This window comes from Ranitomeya variabilis, chromosome 6, assembly GCF_051348905.1.
Source record: "Ranitomeya variabilis isolate aRanVar5 chromosome 6, aRanVar5.hap1, whole genome shotgun sequence".
Classification (NCBI taxonomy): domain Eukaryota; kingdom Metazoa; phylum Chordata; class Amphibia; order Anura; family Dendrobatidae; genus Ranitomeya; species Ranitomeya variabilis.
Genome location: NC_135237.1, coordinates 5466363 through 5487742, shown reverse-complemented (window position 1 = coordinate 5487742; position 21380 = coordinate 5466363). Strand labels below are relative to the sequence as shown.

Sequence of the window (21380 nt, the reverse complement as noted above, 5' to 3'; positions counted from 1 at the left end):
GGGGTGGGGGCTGTTTCGCCTCAAGGTTCCAAAACTCTGAACAACTTGCGTCCATGTGCATTTTTCTTGAGGAAATTTTCCTCTGCTGAAAGGAATTATGATGTGGGGAATCGTGAGCTGCTCACTGTCAAGTACTGTGGTGACATATCATAAAAATGTAGCTTATATTGAATCTGCTAAACATTTAACTCCTAGACAGGCCAGATGGTGCTTATTTTTCTCTAGATTAAATGTTCCCATCACGTTCAGACTGGGGCCTAAGAATGTTAGGGCTGACCCTTTGTCACGCAGCCTTAATTCCTTTTCTCCGCCAGAACCTCCATCCACCATTCTATCTCAAGGAAGTGTAATTTCTATGGTCCAGTCACTGGCCCCATCCGCTACTCCTGAACTTAAATTATTTGTGCCTGTGTATCTTAGATTACGTCTATTGCAGGAATTTCATGACTTCATCTTAAGTGGTCACCCGAGAGTCAATGCTACTCCGAAAGCTGTTGCTAGACTCTTTTGGTGGCCATCCGTGCTTAACGATATTAAGGAATTTGTATCCGCTTGTGAGATTTGCGCACACGCTAAAGTCTGTCATGGCCGGCCTGCCGGGGAATTGGCCCCATTGCCTATTCCAGAAAGACCATGGACTCATTTGTCCGTGGACTTCATTACGAATTTGCCTTTATCTTGTGGGTGGTGGCTGACAGATTCACTAAACAGGCTCACTTTGTTCTGTTATCTGGGTTACCTAATGTGGGGACACTCTCCAGGTTATTTATCAATCATGTGGTGAGATTGCATGGCATTCCTTTAAACATATCTGATAGGGGGGTGCAATTTGTCTCTAAATTCGGGAGGGCATTTTGTAAGAAGTTGGGGATTGATTTGTCTTTTTCTCCTGCTTATCACCCTGAAACTAAAGGCCCCGTCACACTTACACATAAAATGACTTTGATTAGGGAACATGATAGGCCGCTCTGAACAAATGTGTTTTGAGGGAGCGCCTAAAACTATGCAAGTTGTGGCTGGTCCTAATATCTTGGGGTAGAGCATTCCAGAGGATTGGTGCAGCGCGGGAGAAGTCTTGGAGTCGGGAGTGGGAGGTACGGATTAGTGCAGAGGTTAGTCGGAAGTCATTTGCAGAGCGCAGCGGTCGGTTAGGGCGATAGACAGAAATGAGGAGGAGATGTAAGGGGGTGCCGCACTGTGGAGAGCTTTGTGGGTGAGAACAAGTACTTTGAATTGGATTCTATAATGAATGGGCAGCTAGTGTAATGACTGGCAAAGTCGGACGCGTTCCAGTAACAATTAGCCAGATGGACGACCCTAGCTGCTGCATTAAGGATGGACTGGAGAGGGGAAAGTTGAGTGAGGGGGAGGCCAATTAATAGATCATTGCAGTAGTCCAGGCGGGAGTGGATCAGGGCGACAGTGAGAGTTTTTGTTGTTTCCATGGTAAGAAAAGGGCGGATTCTAGAGATGTTCTTTAGGCGTAAGCAGCACGAGCGGGCAAGAGATTGTATATGGGAGGTGAAGGAGAGACTGGTGTCAGACATAACACCCAGACAGCGTGCCTGCTGCCGGGGTGTTATTATGGTGCCACCCACGGAGAGGGAAATGTCAGATTTAAGGAGGTTAGTAGATGGCGGGAGCAGAAGAAGTTCAGTTTTGGAGAGGTTGAGTTTCAGATAGAGAGCGGACATGATGTCGGAGACTGCTGACAGACAGTCAGTGATGTTCTGTAGTACAGTGGGGGTAAGGTCAGGGGATGGCGTGTATAGTTGTGTGTCATCAGCATAAAGATGGTACTGAAAGCCAAATCTGCTGATGGTCTGTCCAACTGGGGCCGTGTAGAGGGAGAAGAGAAGGGGGCCAAGGACTGAGCCCTGGGGTACCCCGACAGTGAGAGGAAGAGGAGATGAAGTGGAGCCAGAGAACAAAACACTGAAGGAGCAGTCAGAAAGATAGGAAGAGAACCAGGAGACAGCAGTGTCCTTAATGCCTAGAGAGTAGGAGAGGGTGGTCAACAGTGTCAAAAGCTGTAGAAAGGTCGAGAAGAATGAGCAGAGAGTGGTCACCGTTACATCGTGCTGTCAGAAGGTCGTTAGTCACTTTGAAGAGTGTGGCTTCTGTAGAATGTAGGGGGCAGAAGCTGGACTGTGAAGGGTCTAGGAGGGAATGAGTGGAGAGGTAACGGGTAAGGCGAGAGTAGACCAGGCACTCCAAGAGTTTAGAGATAAAGGGGAGATTGGAGACTGGTCTGTAGTTGTTTGTGCATGATGGGTCGAGGACGGGTTTCTTCAATAATGGAGTAATGATAGAGTGTTTGAAGGAGGAGGGGAAAATGCCTGAGGAGAGGGAGAGATTAAAGATTGTAGTTGGGTGAGTAGTGACGACTGGAGAGAGAGACTGGAGAAGATGTGAGGGAATGGGGTCAGTGGTGCATGTAGTAGGACAAGAAGAAGAGAGGAGCTTGGAAAGCAGGATAATGTATGGACCCATGTTGCAGCAGGATAATGCATGGACCCATGTTGCAGCAGGATAATGCATGGACCCATGTTGCAGCAGGATAATGCATGGACCCATGTTGCATCAGGATAATGCATGGACCCATGTTGCAGCAGGATAATGCATGGACCCAGGAGCTGTGACTTGGCTCCTTCTAAGATGAAGCGCTGAAACCGGGCACTGGGAGCCCGAGGCTGTGTGGAACTGCATGTCCCAGAGCAGAACCGGAGTGCAGAAAATTCTAAGTCGTCTGCCCACATTTACACCCTGAGGTACAGCAACATACAGAGCCCAGAGTCACCGTGGTTAGAGACCCCTATAAAATGGCTTGCGTTGCCTACCATGCAGGAACGGTCTCAGGACAGAGAGTGAGAGAGGACCTTGAAAGAAGCCATAGGCAGCAAGGGACTATTATACAGCGCATAGTGGAAGGCTCCCAATCTGACCTGGCAAAGGGAATTCAACTCATTTCCAGGCTGCCTGGACTCCACTGTCACCTGTTGCTGGTATCCTGGACTGTGGCCGTAACCATAAGTAAACCAGGTAAAGAGACTGCAACCTTGTGTCCTCTGATTATTTCTGGCACTACACTATCTTTGCCAAATACACCGGGAGCCCAGGGGACCCAGCGTCACCTCTGGGAAGCCATACCATCCTTGCTGCAGTGCCATCACTCCCCAGAGGACCCCTTTAATCAGCGTCTGTCACCCCTGCACGAATACCACAGGGGGCGTCACGAACATTCTTATTTCTAAAATCCCCTGTAAAGACATTTCCTTTAATTTGGACTCCCAGGGCCACGGACTGGGTCGCTGCCACCGTGACCACCACTTTAATGACGACCGGACCCGGTACCGAGTACCCCTAGGCCCTGCGGGAGCTCCAGTAACACTACACACGTTAGTGTCCCTTTATTGTGGCAGCCTAAGGCACCTGTGCAATAACCGTGTGTCTGATCAGCATCTGGATCTGCCGCACTGTGAGGTGGATGATGATCGCGGCAGAGGAGAAGATCTCACTAACACAGATCTAGACACATTGTGATCAATATTGGAGAGAAATGGGTCCAGAGAAAAAGTCTTAGATCTTTGAGTTCAGCTCATGAAAAATGAGGGAAAAAGAAAAACATTGAGTTTATATTTGTGTTCTGTGTATGTGCCATGTGGTACCGTTATAACATGTTTACTGTATAGCACTAAGCACCATTATATAGGCCCTTTGTGGCGCTATAATGTAGAGATTTTATAGCACTATGCTATAGACACCATATGGCGCTATGAAATAGCCATTGGGAACATCTTGGACCTTTTGTCATTCTGGCTGGCACCATGATGGGAAGCTCTCTGGTAATATCCTGCAAGCTAGGATTTGACCTTTTTCCTTTGATATTTTGGAATGTGTACTCTTTTTCTAGGTGCTGCTGGGGACTGGGGTCCATGGTCAGAATGTTCTGTACCCTGTGGGGGAGGATATAGGAATCGCAGCCGGGTCAGCATTGTGCTGCGCGGGATTGAGTTCTCCACCTGCAACTTCATGCCGTGCTCAGGTGAGAGACCTCTTACTATGTCACACCGGATCCGAGACTTTGCAACTCCTCTCTGCCTGGAAATGATCTCTTCTCCTTTGATGTCACCAGTCATCTCCAGAACATCTCACTGGAGACATCTCCAAATAGGTCTTCTGTATCCTAGTAAAATCAGTGATAGGCCTTTCTAAAGAGAGATGTTTTAGGCAACGCTCTGGGTTTCGGCATTCCAGACAACTGGTGCAGGACTGTGGAGAGGCAGGGTAGGTGATAGTTAGAGATGAGGAGGAGATGTAGGACGGTGCAACAATGGAGAGGATGGGTAGGGTGGTAGACAGATGAGGACGAGATGTAGGGCTTTGCAGCAATGGAGAGGATGGGTAGGGTGGTAGATGGAGATGAGGCGATATAGCGCGGTGCAGCACTGTGGAGAGGATGAATGGGGTGGTAGCTAGAGATGAGGAGGAGATGTAAGGTGGTGCAGTACTGCGGAGAGGATGGATAAGTTGTTAGAAAGAGATGAGGAGGAGATGTAAGGTGGTGCAGAACTGTGGAGAGGACGGATAAGGTGGTAGATAGAGATGAGGAGGAGATGTAGGGTGGAGCAGCACTGGAGAGGATGGATAAGGTGGTCGATAGACATGAGGAGATGTAGGGTGGTGCAGTACTGTGGAGAGGATGTGTAGGTGATAGATAGGGATGAGGAGGAGATGTAGGGTGGTGCAGTACTGTGGAGAGGATGTGTAGGTGATAGATAGGGATGAGGAGGAGATGTAGGGTGGTGCAGCACTGTGGAGAGGATGTGTCCAGTGGTAGACAGAGAGGAGGAGATGTAGGGCAGTGCAGCACTGTGGAGAAGATGGATAGGGTGGTAGACAGAGATGAGATGTAGGGCGGTGCAGCACTGTTTGGAGGATGGCTAAGGGGCAGACAGAGATAAGCAGGAGATGTAAAGCGGTGCAGCGCTGTGGAGAGGACAGGTAGGTGGTAGAGAGAGATGAGATGTTGATGTAGTGTGGTGCAGCACTGTGGAGAGGACTTATAGGGTTGCAGACAGAGATGAGGAGGAGATGTACGGTGGTGCAGTATTGTGGAGAGGACAGATAGGGCGGTAGATAGAGATGAGAAGATGTAGGGCAGTGCAGCACTGTGGAGCGGACGGATGGGGTGGTAGATAGAGATGAGGAGATGTAGGGTGGTGCAGCACTGTGGAGCGGACGGATGGGGTGGTAGATAGAGATGAGGAGATGTAGGGCGGTGCAGCACTGTGGAGTGGACGGATGGGGTGGTAGATAAAGATGAGGAGATGTAGGGCGGTGCAGCACTGTGGAGCGGACGGATGGGGTGGTAGATAGAGATGAGGAGATGTAGGGCGGTGCAGCACTGTGGAGCGGACGGATGGGATGGTAGATAGCGATGAGGAGATGTAGGGCGGTGCAGCACTGTGGAGCGGACAGATGGGGTGGTAGATAGAGATGAGGAGATGTAGGGCAGTGCAGCACTGTAGAGCGGACGGATGGGGTGGTAGATAGAGATGAGGAGATGTAGGGCGGTGCAGCACTGTGGAGCGGACGGATGGGGTGGTAGATAGAGATGAGATGTAAGGCGGTGCAGCACTATGGAGCGGACATATGGGGTGGTAGATAGAGATGAGGAGATGTAGGGCGGTGTAGCACTGTGGAGATGACGGATGGGGTGGTAGATAGAGATGAGAAGATTTAGGGTGGTGCAGCACTGTGGAGCGGACAGATGGGGTGGTAGATAGAGATGAGGAGATGTAGGGCGGTGCAGCACTGTGAAGGGGACGGATGGGGTGGTAGATAGAGATGAGGAGATGTAGGGCGGTGCAGCACTGTGAAGGGGACGGATGGGGTGGTAGATAGAGATGAGGAGATGTAGGGCAGTGCAGCACTGTGGAGCGGATGGATGGGGTGGTAGATAGAGATGAGGAGATGTGGGGCGGTGCAGCACTGTGGAGCGGACAGATGGGGTGGTAGATAGAGATGAGGAGATGTAGGGCGGTGCAGCACTGTGAAGGGGACGGATGGGGTGGTAGATAGAGATGAGGAGATGTAGGGCAGTGCAGCACTGTGGAGCGGATGGATGGGGTGGTAGATAGAGATGAGGAGATGTAGGGCAGTGCAGCACTGTGGAGCGGATGGGTGGGGTGGTAGATAGAGATGAGGAGATTTAGGGTGGTGCAGCACTGTGGAGCGGACAGATGGGGTGGTAGATAGAGATGAGGAGATGTAGGGCAGTGCAGCACTGTGAAGGGGACGGATGGGGTGGTAGATAGAGATGAGGAGATGTAGGGCGGTGCAGCACTGTGGAGCGGACGGATGGGGTGGTAGATAGAGATGAGATGTGGGGCGGTGCAGCACTGTGGAGCGGACAGATGGGGTGGTAGATAGAGATGAGGAGATGTAGGGCGGTGCAGCACTGTGAAGGGGACGGATGGGGTGGTAGATAGAGATGAGGAGATGTAGGGCAGTGCAGCACTGTGGAGTGGATGGATGGGGTGGTAGATAGAGATGAGGAGATGTAGGGCAGTGCAGCACTGTGGAGCGGATGGATGGGGTGGTAGATAGAGATGAGATGGAGGGCAGTGCAGCACTGTGGAGCGGATGGATGGGGTGGTAGATAGAGATGAGATGTAGGGCAGTGCAGTGCCGCCCTGTGAAGGGGACAGATATGGTGATGAGGTAGAGATATAGGGCTGTGCAGCATTGTGGAAAGCTTCTTGGGTGAGAGTGGTAAGTTTATGTTGTATTCTGACGTGGATGGCCTGAGGTGGAGGAAGTTCTCAGACTAACCCAGTGTGGATGCATTGGTGTATTGGCAGTTGGCAGTATTCGGGGCGATAAATGACACACTCTAGAGATGTTTTTGAGGTGCAGATATTCTCTTAAGTGATCTTCTCCTTACAGGTGAGGCACCCGGAATCTGCTCTGATGATAAAGTTTGGAAGGAATGTGCTGAGGGACCCTCATCCTGTGCTGACCTGGATACCGGAGACCCCAACAGGATGTGTCAGCCAGGTTGCTACTGCCAGGGCGAGAAAGTCCTACTAGTGAGTAGTCATCATGCGTGGAGGGGGGCCATGGTCCTGTCGTCATCTTCTGTGTAAAGTATCAGGGCCCCCCAGGTGCAGTGTTGGCATGAACACTCCATCCACATCAATATCTACACATAACAGCTACTCTATAGATCTATACATCCGTAGATGTTGATGGGATTTATCCAGAGCTGTACTCACAGTTCTGCTGCATCATTGGAGCGGTCAGGCAACATGTGATGTGAAATCCGTGCTTTCTAGTAATACGTGACCCTTGTCTCACAGAGTAATCGTTGCATCCCCCCAACTGATTGTCCATGCACTAATGATGGAGCGTTGTATGGTCCTGGAGACCTGGTGCAGCAAGACTGCAATAACTGGTGAGTGGTCACACCCGGCATGGGGCTCTGCTGTAATCATGTCAGTCATAACATAAAAAAGAGGGAGATCTGGGGAAAGAGTCATTGGTGACTAGTTGTCACATTCACTGGTCGGGGAGATGTCACTGGGTGGATGGAATCATGGAATCCTAGAATATTAGAACCACGAACAAGATGCCCCAATAATTAGACACGGAGGACCGTGATTTAGACAAATATGATGGAACAAAGGTCCTCCAGACAGGAATCATAGAAGGACATCATCTTTAGTTAAATTTATAATAAAAAAACACTTCATAAAAAAAAAATAAAAACATTTTTTTGTTGGAGATGGAGACAAACCATGCAGAAATGGAAAAAGCAAAACCCTGGACAAATAACAAGCTCTGAAGTCTGGAGAGAATAGCTATCACCTAAAGCCCATTATAAAATGATCTAGAGATGTGCCTTTATAACGAGTCTACCGGGATTATTGCCAAAACAGCACCAAGTAGTAAAAGTGCCAAAATAATTGTGCTCTGCGGAGTGATTTAAGACACAAAAAAATAAATGAATAATGTTAGAGCTCCAGACACTGTTGGAACTTGTTCCTGATTAAAGGGAATCTGTTGCCTCATTTTTCGGATATAACCTGCGGCCCCCGGCATCAGGGGCTTATCTCCAGCGTTGTGTAATGCATTCTGTAATGCTGTAGATAAGCCCCCGATGTACCTGAAAGAGGAGAAAAAGAGGTTAGATTATACTCACCCAGGGGCGGTCCGGGTCCGGTTCTGATCCGATGGGCATCGTGGTCCAGTCCGGGGCCTCCCATCTTCATACGATGGCGTCCTCTTCTTGTCTTCACGCTCCGGCGCAGGTGTACTTTATCTCCCTGTTGAGGGCAGAGCACAGTACTGCAGTGTGCAGACGCTGGGCCTCTCTGACCTTTCCCTGCGCACTGCAGTACTTTGCCCTCAACAGGACAGATCAGTACACCAGCGCTGGAGCCACGGCGTGAAGACAAGAAGAGGATTTATTTTATATTAATGGCATGGTTGTCAAAAGAGGTCATTAGCTGCACATTTTTTTTCTGGCCGTATATTTCCCATCCTATATTGCTCTAGTTTAATGCTTACAGTGTGGGTAGATGATACTTTCTCTGGGTGGGGAGATGTCATTGGGCAGGGGGATGTCCATTTGTTTCTGTCACTGGATGGGTAGTCATCACTGGATTGGTTGTTGTTCATATCCCTGGATGGAGGGTTGTCACTTGGTCAAGGCTTGCCACTTTCACTGGCTGGGTAGTTGTCACTTTTACTGTGTTGTTCGTGATCACTGTCACTGAATGGAGAGATGTCACTGGGTGTAGGATTTTTCCTGGGTGGGTGGTTGTATCTGGGTGGCATCTGGTCACTGATGGAAGAGATATCAGTGGAGAGTTGTCAGTGGGTGATGATGGTGTCTGGATGGTAGGATCTCCCTGGGTGGTGGTGTTTTTAGAGGGTGAAGACTCGTTACTGGGTGGGGAGTTGGTGAATTTTTCCTCCCAGTCACGCACAATACATAAATTCACTAGTGACTTTTGGAAGAATGCCACTAATGAAAAACTGCTGCAGGATCAAGACATAACTGTGAATAAGGAGCATGTAAGAGAGACAGAGTCTCTCCAACGCAAAGATGGTCAGAGGTCACCAATTTGTGAACTTCCTCTAAAAGCTGTGGAAAAAATTCATAAAAATGTTTCTCAATATAAAATTGTACTGGCTTAGGCTATCCCTACCTACAGCACATACTATTATCACAAGATCGAGCTTCTGGAGAAATCCATGTGCAGAGGGGACAATGCAGATGGTCAGTATTGGAGGCTCATGATCTCCAGGCCCTCAGACCACACTTGTCATGATTCATTTTTTGATTCGTGGGAGCTCTGGTTCCGCCTCAATTTAAATGTAGTTTTTTTCCTTTCAGGCCAGCAAGGGTTAAATGTAAGTTTCCGTGCTGGCAGCTCCTTTGATTGCTAGTCAGCTGATGTGGGTGGTGACCACTCCCAGCATCCTTTAAAAAGTCAAATGACCCATCAACTGACTGTCAATGATTAAGGAATCAAGTCTGGAGTAAGGAGCTCTCTGGTTGCAGTGGTGAATCTTCTGGTTTCTTGGCGTGTGTGATCCTGGTGCCTACCCTCTGCTGTGTGGTGCTTTGCAGCAGAGACTGTAGTTAGGTTCTCCTCTATCTGTCTTGTTGTTGTCCCTCACCCTGTGCTGCTCATCATTTGCAGTGGTGAGGCTAGTGTCCTTGCCAGCCAGTACACTAGCCAGGGATTAATGAGGTGACAATCAGGATTCAGGCACGTGATGGCGGCGGGGGGAAGGACCCACTTAAGGCTTTAGGGGAGTGTAGTGACAGGCTCAGGTTGGAGTCCATGAGGTGCCCCTTCCCTCGTTCCTTACGGTTAAGGCCTTCCTCACCCCACTCCATCCCACTGTAGGTATAATTTTTTTTCCGCTGGTCTTAACCTTGTCGGTCATGACAGCACTGCATTACATACAGGCATGAATCAGGGCTCAGGAATAAGCCAGAAATTGTCTGTAATCACAGGTCACCGTAAAATTCACAAATGTAAGAGAAACCTCCATTACGTAAAGAAGAAACCTTACATCCGCACAATCCAGAAATACTTCCATCTTCACTGTGTGCCAAAGTTCATTTACAATGGAAGGAGGCAAAGTGAAAAACTGTTCTGTGGTCAGATGAATCAAAATGTTATTTTTTTTATGGAAACCCTGGACACCGTATCCTCTGGAGTCAGAAGAAGAGGGACCGTCCAGCTAGTCATCGAGAAGAAGGACCACCCAACTTGTTATTGAAGAGAGGGACCGTCCAGCTTGTTATCGAGGAGAGGGACCATCCAGCTTGTTATCGAGGAGAGGGGCCGTCCAGCTTGTTATCGAGGAGAGGGACCATCCAGCTTGTTATCGAGGAGAGGGACCGTCCAGCTTGTTATCGAGGAGAGGGACCGTTCAGCTTGTTATCGAGGAGAGGGACTGTTCAGCTTGTTATCGAGGAGAGGGACCGTCCAGCTTGTTATCGAGGAGAGGGACCGTCCAACTTATCAAGTTATCTCCATCACAGTAGGAAGAATAGTCCGAGGGTTAAACTGGCTGCCAGCAGTATGATCCTTCTACCAATAGAAAACATTTCTTGCTTTAAGAAAGGAAAAATATGGCAAAGACCCGGAACTGAGGAGCAGTGAGAATCCAACATCAGACAAGAAAGGTACAACGTTCTGCTCCCAAAACTCCAGTGATTGTCTCCTCACTTCCCTGACGTCTACAGACAGGTGTAAGAAGAGTGGACACTGCACCATGATTGACATGGCCTGGGCACAAAATGGGAACATAGCTCTGGCACAGTGGTGGACACAGCCCGGGCACAATGGGGGACACGGCCCAGAAGCGACTCTTCTGAGATTTGTCGCTGCCATCAATTTCTAATTGATGTAATTGACCAAATGGAAAGGAGAAATGTCCAACGTCCAATCTGTGTATTATGATAAAATATGGAGACTGTGAGGAGCTGGCCTTCTTGCAAAGACTATTGGACCAATGGATGTAGAGTGGAGTCCACGGCTCTAACGGAGGCAGACTTTTTCCATCACGGAGCACCAGTTATATCGATATTATTGTGTTTTATTAGAGATTTGCTTCCTCATCAGTTCAGCCTCAGGAATCAATGTTTTCATTCAGTGACAGTAAGCAGAGGAAGACCTAAAGCCAGACAGGAGATTGCTAAAGGTAAATGTAAAGCAATCATTCTATTAATCTCTTCAGTTTCTCATGGGTTTCAAGCAATTGTTCTTCCAGCCACTAGGCCCACTGTGTGAATGGGGATTGTAGACCCAGGGGAGCCGTCACCACAGGGGTCTCACATGCAAACCCAGGTGATGGACTGCTGGAATATTCTTCATTCTTTGAGCTAAAGGAAAATGTTTAGTGGGTGAGAGGAAGAAGCCACCTGTTTAGTCAGGGAGTTGGGGAGAGTAAAGGCACCTTCACACTAAACGACTTTGCAGCGATAACGATAGCGATCCGTGACGTTGCAGCGTCCTGGATAGCGATATCGTTGTGTTTGACACGCAGCAGCGATCTGGATCCTGCTGTGATGTCGCTGGTCAATGCTGAAAGTTCAGAACTTTATTTGGTCGTCAGATCGGCGTGTATCGTCGTGTTTGACAGCAAAAGCAACGATGCCAGAGATGTTTTACAATGGTAACCAGGGTAAATATCGGGTTACTAAGCGCAGGGCCGCGCTTAGTAACCCGATATTTACCCTGGTTACCATTGTAAATGTAAAAAAAACCCACTACATACTCACCCTCTGATGTCCGTCAGGTCCCCCGGCGTCCGCGCTGCTGCTCAGAGCTTCCTGCACTGAATGTGTCAGTGCCGGCCGTAAAGCACAGCACAGCGGTGACGTCACCGCTGTGCTCTGCTTTTACATTACGGCCGGCCGGCGCTCACAGTCAGTGCGGGAAGCAGACAACCAGGGACCTGACGGACATCAGAAGGTGAGTATGTACTGGGTTTTTTTTTTACATTTACAATGGTAACCAGGGTAAACATCGGGTTACTAAGCGCGGCCCTGCGCTTAGTAACCCGATGTTTACCCTGGTTACCCGGGGACTTCGGCATCGTTGGTCGCTGGAGAGCTGACTGTGTGACAGCTCTCCAGTGACCACACAGCGACGCTGCAGCGATCGGCATCGTTGTCGATATCACTGCAGCGTCGCCTAATGTGACGGTACCTTAACTTCGAAGGGAGAGGATTGAGGATGACGTCCTGGAGCACATCTATGGATTGATCGCCTGTGGAGTTAGGGGGTCGGTTGCCCGCTGGACTGGACACACGTGCTACTGTTGGGCAATTTTTCATCTGGATTTCAGGAACTTTCTTAAGGATTATTGCTGCTGGACACATGGGCTTCGGTTGTGTTCCCAGTCGAGTGTGGACTGTGACTACAGGCTATACTGGCAGGAGATATGAAATCTCTGGGCCAACCAAAAGTTGGGAGACAGCGAGGATCGCCTGTTATGGGTGCAGTGGGACTACCGACCCCGGGGAGGGGATCTTGTGGACTGAGGACACTGTATTTTGGCCATCTACCCGGAGTTGTTGTAAAACCATGGATGTAAGGAATAAAAAATAGTTGCATCGTTAACCTGCCTAGGTGATTATTATAACCCACAACCTCAGATCTTCACAGAGACAAAAAGAAGTTTCCTGATCATCACATTTGTGTTTCCGTTACATTTTACAAAAGGGCCCAATGTTTTATGGAATGGGGTTATAAATCTCCCCATCCTCTTCTCCGCAGCACCTGCCTATCGGGTCGGATCACCAACTGCTCGAACGTGACCTGTGACGGTAAGAACCTGACTCCACACTCCAGCAGTCCATTCCCCACGCCTTCTCAGTCTGGTCCCGGTGGTTGCTGTTCTCGGTGGCCCTTCTTTATCTTTTTTTTTACTAGGCCTGCGCTGGTCTCTGTGGACACCCTGGAGCGAGTGTTCTGCGTCGTGTGGGGGAGGATTCCAGAACCGGTACCGCTTCTGCGCAGAGCTTTCTCCTTCTGGTGCCGGCTTACCATGTGAAGGTCCAGATCGGGAAGAGGAGCCCTGCAGTCTGGATCCTTGTCCTGGTGAGGGCATGAAACAGTCTACCACCCATGAAGAGCACGCAGCATCTCACAATCCGATGCAAAGAGGTTGTACAGAGATCCAAGCTGTGCGCCCCCTAGTGAGACCCGAGCTGTGCGCCCCCTAGTGAGAGACCCAAGTAATGCGCCCCCTAGTGAGAGACAAGAGCAGTGCTCAGCCATAGTGAGAGATCCAAGCTGTGCGCCCCCTAGTGAGACCTGAGCTGTGCGCCCCCTAGTGACAGACCCAAGTAATGCGCCCCCTAGTGAGAGACCCAAGTAATGCGCCCCCTAGTGAGAGACAAGAGCCGTGCTGAGCCATAGTGAGAGATCCAAGCTGTGCGCCCCCTAGTGAGACCTGAGCTATGTGCCCCGTAGTGAGACCTGAGCTGTGCGGCCCCTAGTGAGAGACCCAAGTAATGCGCCTCCTAGTGAGAGACAAGAGCTGTTCTCCGACCTAGTGAAAGACCCAAGCTGTGAGCCCCCTAGTGAGACCCGACCAATGCACACCCTAGTGAGAGACAAGAGCCGTGCTCCGACCTAGTGAAAGACCCAAGCAGTGCGCCCCCTACTGAGACCCGAGCTGTGCGCCCCCTAGTGAGAGACCCAAGTAATGCACACCCTAGTGAGAGACAAGAGCCGTGCTCAGCCATAGTGAGAGATCCAAGCTGTGCGCCCCCTAGTGAGACCTGAGCTATGTGCCCCGTAGTGAGACCTGAGCTGTGCGGCCCCTAGTGAGAGACCCGACCAATGCACACCCTAGTGAGAGACAAGAGCCGTGCTCCGACCTAGTGAAAGACCCAAGCAGTGCGCCCCCTACTGAGACCCGAGCTGTGCGCCCCCTAGTGAGAGACCCAAGTAATGCACACCCTAGTGAGAGACAAGAGCCGTGCTCAGCCATAGTGAGAGATCCAAGCTGTGCGCCCCCTAGTGAGACCTGAGCTATGTGCCCCGTAGTGAGACCTGAGCTGTGCGGCCCCTAGTGAGAGACCCGACCAATGCACACCCTAGTGAGAGACAAGAGCCGTGCTCCGACCTAGTGAAAGACCCAAGCAGTGGGCCCCCTACTGAGACCCGAGCTGTGCGCTCCCTAGTGATAGACAAGAGCTGTGCCCCAACCTAGGGAAAGACCCGGGCAGTGCCCCCACTAGTGAGAGACCTGAGCTGTTCGCACCTCTACTTTGAGATGGTCTTTACTATATAACTTTACAGAAATTGGGAATTGGAGTGTGTGGAACAGCTGGACAGACTGTACTAAGACGTGTGGAGAAGGGGTGAGACTGAGGAGCCGGATCTGCAACAATCCTTCACCCATCGGGGATGGAGATTACTGTGAAGGGCCGAGCAATGAGGTGGAGCCCTGCGAGCTGGAGCCATGTCCAGGTAAGACCAGAGCTTCTCCATCATCTGCCGATACCACACTGTACACCTACGTCTCATCACACCCGTCACCTCCTGTGCACCCACATCTCATCACACCCGTCACCTCCTGTGCACCCACATCTCATCACACCCGTCACCTCCTGTGCACCCACATCTCATCACACCCGTCACCTCCTGTGCAGCCACATCTCATCACACCCATCACCTCCTGTGCACCCACATCTCATCACACCCGTCACCTCCTGTGCACCCACATCTCATCACACCCGTCACCTCCTGTGCACCCACGTCTCATCACACCCGTCACCTCCTGTGCACCCACATCTCATCACACCCGTCACCTCCTGTGCACCCACATCTCGTCACACCCGTCACCTCCTGTGCACCCACATCTCATCACACCCGTCACCTCCTGTGCACCCACATCTCATCACACCCGTCACCTCCTGTGCACCCACATCTCATCACACCCGTCACCTTCTGTGCACCCACATCTCATCACACCCTTCACCTCCTGTGCACCCACGTCTCATCACACCCATCACCTCCTGTGCACCCACATCTCATCACACCCGTCACCTCCTGTGCACCCACATCTCATCACACCCATCACCTCCTGTGCACCCACATCTCATCACACCCGTCACCTCCTGTGCACCCACATCTCATCACATCCATCACCTCCTGTGCACCCACATCTCGTCACACCCTTCACCTCCTGTGCACCCACATCTCATCACACCCGTCACCTCCTGTGCACCCACATCTCATCACATCCATCACCTCCTGTGCACCCACATCTCGTCACACCCTTCACCTCCTGTGCACCCACATCTCGTCACACCCATCACCTCCTGTGCACCCACATCTCGTCACACCCATCACCTCCTGTGCACCCACGTCTCATCACACCCGTCACCTCCTGTGCACCCACATCTCATCACACCCGTCACCTCCTGTGCACCCACATCTCGTCACACCCGTCACCTCCTGTGCACCCACGTCTCATCACACCCGTCACCTCCTGTGCACCCACATCTCATCACACCCGTCACCTCCTGTGCACCCACATCTCATCACACCCGTCACCTCCTGTGCACCCACGTCTCATCACACCCGTCACCTCCTGTGCACCCACGTCTCATCACACCCATCACCTCCTGTGCACCCACATCTCATCACACCCGTCACCTCCTGTGCACCCACATCTCATCACACCCATCACCTCCTGTGCACCCACATCTCATCACACCCGTCACCTCCTGTGCACCCACATCTCATCACACCCGTCACCTCCTGTGCACCCACATCTCATCACATCCATCACCTCCTGTGCACCCACATCTCGTCACACCCTTCACCTCCTGTGCACCCACATCTCGTCACACCCATCACCTCCTGTGCACCCACATCTCGTCACACCCATCACCTCCTGTGCACCCACGTTTCATCACACCCGTCACCTCCTGTGCACCCACGTCTCATCACACCCGTCACCTCCTGTGCACCCACATCTCATCACACCCGTCACCTCCTGTGCACCCACATCTCGTCACACCCGTCACCTCCTGTGCACCCACATCTCGTCACACCCGTCACCTCCTGTGCACACACATCTCATCACACCCGTCACCTCCTGTGCACCCACATCTCATCACACCCGTCACCTCCTGTGCACCCACGTCTCATCACACCCTTCACCTCCTGTGCACCCACGTCTCATCACACCCGTCACCTCCTGTGCACCCACATCTCATCACACCCGTCACCTCCTGTGCACCCACATCTCATCACACCCTTCACCTCCTGTGTACACACGTCTCGTCACACCCGTCGCCTCCTGTGCACCCACATCTCATCACACCCGTCACCTCCTGTGCACCCACATCTCGTCACACCCGTCACCTCCTGTGCACCCACATCTCGTTACACCCGTCACCTCCTGTGCACCCACGTCTCGTCACACCCGTCACCTCCTGTGCACCCACATCTCATCACACCCGTCACCTCCTGTGCACCCACATCTCATCACACCCGTCACCTCCTGTGCACCCACATCTCGTTACACCCGTCACCTCCTGTGCACCCACGTCTCGTCACACCCGTCACCTCCTGTGCACCCACATCTCATCAGACCCGTCACCTCCTGTGCACCCTTATATCAATAATATGTTATTCCAGAGTTGATTTCTTCAGTGACAAACTGTTCGGCCATTGCCGGATCCGCATATAGCAGCTGCGGTCCTTCCTGCCCCCGGTCTTGTGATGAGGCGGCGCTCCGTCAGGTGAGGCACCATTGGTGATTATTCTTATAACATATATGCGTGATCAATAACTGGGGTGCGATGCACTGTCAGTGGAGAATCAGGGCGTCCACATAAAGGGCGGTGCAGAGACTGTGTGCCAGGACTGTACCTTCACCTCTTCATGCCATGATGAATTGATCACATAGTTGTAACACTACAGAGGTTGATTGTGTAGGTGACAAAGTGAGAGACAGTGAGAAAGATGCAACAGTGCGCGAGGCGGAGGATATGGGTGTTATGATCCTTAGTGGTTGAGGATCACAAATTACTCCAGCTAAGTAACAAACATAGGACAAGCTCTAGGGAGGTGGCAAACTGGACTGACCGCAAATCTGAACCTATCCAAACACACTAGAAGTAGCCGGTGAACGTGCCTAAAAATCCTAGACGTCTCGAGCCAGCCTGAGGAACTAACTACCCCTAGAGAGAAAGAAAGACCTCTCTTGCCTCCAGAGAAATAATCCCCAAAGATATAGAAGCCCCCAACAAATAATAACGGTGAGGTAAGAGGAAGGCACATACACAGGGGTGAAAGCAAATTCAGCAAATGAGGCCCACTAATACTAGATAGCCGAAAATAGAAAAGGAAATCTATGCGGTCAGTAAAAAACCCTTACAAAATATCCACTCTGAGATTTCAAGAACCCCCACACCAACTAACGGTGTGGGGGGAGAAACTCAGTCCCCTAGAGCAACCAGCAAGCGAGGAAATCACATTTTAGCGAGCTGGACTAAAAACATAATGAACATTGATAATCAAAAAATGATCAAACAAAAACTTAGCTTGTCTTGGAGAGACTGGGAGCAAGGTAGTCACAAGGAATCTGAAGAGCACTGAATACATTGATAGCAGGCAAGGAACTGAGTATCCAGGTGAGCTAAATAGGAAACCAACCAAGGATAACGAACCAGCTGCTGCAGCCAACCTGCAGAAAGACAACACTACACAGTACTGCTTGTGACCACTAGAGGGAGCCCAAAAATAGAGTTCACAACAGTACCCCCCCCCCTTTAGGAGGGGTCACCGAACCCTCATCAAGACCCCCAGGGCGATCAGGATGAGCCGCGTGGAAGGCACGAACCAAATCGGCCGCATGAACATCAGAGGCGACAACCCAGGAATTATCCTCCTGACCATAGCCCTTCCACTTAACCAAATACTGAAGCCTCCGTCTAGAGATACGAGAATCCAAAATCTTCTCCACCACGTACTCCAATTCGCCCTCGACCAGCACCGGAGCAGGAGGCTCAACAGAAGGAACCACAGGTACCACATACCTCCGCAACAAAGACCTATGGAACACATTATGAATGGCAAACGATGCTGGGAGATCCAAATGAAAAGACACCGGGTTAAGGATTTCCAAGATCTTATAAGGACCAATGAAGCGAGGCTTGAATTTAGGAGAGGAGACCTTCAAAGGAACATACCGAGAAGACAGCCACACCAAATCCCCAACACGAAGTCGGGGACCCACACCGCGGCGGCGGTTGGCAAAGTGCTGAGCCTTCTCCTGTGACAACCTCGAATTGTCCACCACATGGTTCCAAATCTGCTGCAACCTATCCACCACAGAATCCACCCCAGGACAGTCAGAAGGCTCAACCTGACCCGAGGAAAAACGAGGATGGAAACCAGAATTGCAGAAAAAAGGCGAAACCAAAGTAGCAGAACTAGCCCGATTATTAAGGGCAAACTCGGCCAATGGCAAAAAAGTCACCCAATCATCCTGATCAGCAGAAACAAAACATCTCAAATAAGTTTCCAACGTCTGATTAGTTCGCTCGGTTTGGCCATTAGTCTGAGGATGGAAGGCCGACGAAAAAGACAAATCATTGCCCATCTTAGCACAAAAAGTCCGCCAAAACCTGGACACAAACTGGGATCCTCTATCAGACACAATATTTTCAGGAATGCCGTGCAAGCGAACCACATTCTGAAAAAATAGAGGAACCAAATCGGAGGAGGAAGGCAACTTAGGCAAGGGCACCAAATGGACCATCTTGGAAAAACGATCACACACCACCCAGATGACAGACATTTTCTGAGATACTGGAAGATCCGAAATAAAATCCATGGAAATGTGCGTCCAAGGCCTTTTCGGGACAGGCAAAGGCAAAAGCAAACCGCTGGCACGAGAACAGCAAGGTTTAGCCCGAGCACAAATCCCACAAGACTGCACAAAGGAACGCACATCCCGCGACAAGGAAGGCCACCAGAAGGACCTAGCCACCAAATCTCTGGTAACAAAAATCCCAGGATGACCCGCCAATACCGAAGAATGAACCTCGGAAATAACTCTGCTGGTCCATTTATCCGGGACAAACAGTCTCTCTGGTGGACAACGGTCAGGTCTATCCGCCTGAAATTTCTGCAGCACTCGTCGCAAATCTGGGGAAATGGCAGACAAAATCACTCCCTCTCTGAGAATACCAGCCAGCTCAGAAACTCCCAGAGAGTCAGGCACAAAACTCCTAGAAAGAGCATCAGCTTTCACGTTCTTTGAACCAGGCAGGTATGAGACCACGAAGTTGAAACGGGAGAAAAACAACGACCAACGAGCCTGTCTAGGATTCAGGCGCTTGGCAGATTCGAGGTAAATCAGATTTTTGTGATCAGTCAAGACCACCACACGATGTTTAGCTCCTTCGAGCCAATGTCGCCACTCCTCAAATGCCCACTTCATAGCCAACAACTCCCGATTACCAACATCATAATTCCGCTCGGCAGATGAAAATTTTCTTAAAAAGAAAGCACATGGCTTCATCACAGAGCCATCAGAGCTTCTCTGCGACAAAACAGCCCCTGCTCCAATCTCAGAAGCATCAACCTCGACCTGGAAGGGGAGAGAGACATCTGGCTGACATAAGACTGGAGCTGAAGAAAACCGGTGCTTCAGCTCCCGAAAGGCCTCCACGGCCGCAGGAGACCAATTAGTCACATCAGAACCCTTCTTGGTCAAATCCATCAAAGGTTTAACCACGCTAGAAAAATTAGCGATGAAACGACGGTAAAAATTAGCAAAACCCAAGAACTTCTGAAGACTCTTAACAGACGTGGGCTGAGTCCAGTCATGAATAGCCTGGACCTTGACTGGGTCCATCTCCACAGTAGAAGGAGAAAAAATAAAACCCAAAAAGGAGACCTTCTGTACTCCGAAGAGGCATTTTGAGCCCTTCACAAATAAAGCATTAGCACGCAGGACCTGAAACACCATCCTGACCTGCTTCACATGGGACTCCCAATCATCAGAAAAGACCAAAATGTCATCCAGATAAACAATCATAAATTTATCCAGATATTCTCGGAAGATGTCATGCATGAAGGACTGAAACACAGAAGGAGCATTAGAGAGTCCAAAAGGCATCACCAAGTACTCAAAATGGCCTTCGGGCGTATTAAATGCTGTTTTCCATTCATCTCCCTGCTTAATGCGCACAAGGTTATACGCACCACGGAGATCTATCTTGGTGAACCAACTGGCACCCTTAATCCGAGCAAACAAATCAGACAATAGTGGCAAAGGATACTGAAATTTGACTGTGATTTTATTCAGAAGACGATAATCTATACAAGGTCTCAAAGAACCGTCTTTCTTGGCCTCAAAAAAGAATCCTGCACCAAGAGGGGACGATGATGGGCGAATATGTCCCTTCTCCAAAGACTCCTTTATATAACTCCGCATCGCGGCATGCTCTGGTATAGACAAATTAAAAAGTCGTCCCTTAGGGAATTTACTACCAGGAATTAAATTTATAGCACAGTCACAATCCCTATGAGGGAGCAGGGCACTGGACCTGGGCTCATCAAATACATCCTGGTAGTCAGACAAAAACTCAGGGACCTCAGAAGGATTGGAAGAAGCAATAGACACCAACGGAGTATCGCCATGAATTCCCTGACAACCCCAACTTGACACAGACATAGCTTTCCAATCTAAAACTGGATTATGAGCCTGCAGCCATGGCAGACCCAAAACGACAACATCATGCAAATTATGCAGAACAAGAAAGCGAATCACCTCCTGATGTACGGGAGTCATGCACATGGTCATTTGCGTCCAATACTGAGGCTTATTCTCAGCCAATGGCGTAGCATCAATTCCCCTCAGAGGAATAGGAAATTCCAAAGGCTCCAGGACAAAACCACAGCGCCTGGCAAACGACAAATCCATCAGATTCAGGGCAGCACCCGAATCCACAAAAGCCATAACCGAGTAGGACGACAAAGAACAAATCAAAGTAACAGACAAAATAAATTTAGGCTGTATAGTACCAATGGTGACAGGTTTAGCGATTTTCTTTAAGCGTTTAGAGCATGCTGAGATAACATGAGTAGAATCACCACAGTAAAAGCACAACCCATTTTGACGTCTATGACTTTGTCGCTCAATTCTGGTCAGAGTTCGGTCACATTGCATAGACTCAGGTCTCTGTTCAGAAAATACCGCCAAAGGATGAGCAGATTTGCGCTCCCGCAAACGCCGATCAACCTGAATGGCTAAAGCCATAGAATCACTCAGACTTGTAGGGGTGGGAAACCATAACATTCTTAACG

The 21380-nt window shown here is 50.2% G+C and overlaps 1 protein-coding gene across 1 annotated transcript in view; it reads left to right on the top strand.

Moving 5' to 3' along the window:
• LOC143782169 (SCO-spondin-like) overlaps window positions 1–21380 on the top strand; it is a 557899-nt gene that overhangs the window by 421319 nt on the left and 115200 nt on the right. Inside the window, exons 68-74 of the mRNA XM_077269323.1 lie at window positions 3914–4045; window positions 6952–7094; window positions 7365–7459; window positions 12813–12862; window positions 12969–13136; window positions 14346–14516; window positions 16698–16801. Coding sequence (XP_077125438.1) covers window positions 3914–4045; window positions 6952–7094; window positions 7365–7459; window positions 12813–12862; window positions 12969–13136; window positions 14346–14516; window positions 16698–16801 — 863 coding nt within the window. The remainder of the gene's footprint in view (window positions 1–3913; window positions 4046–6951; window positions 7095–7364; window positions 7460–12812; window positions 12863–12968; window positions 13137–14345; window positions 14517–16697; window positions 16802–21380) is intronic.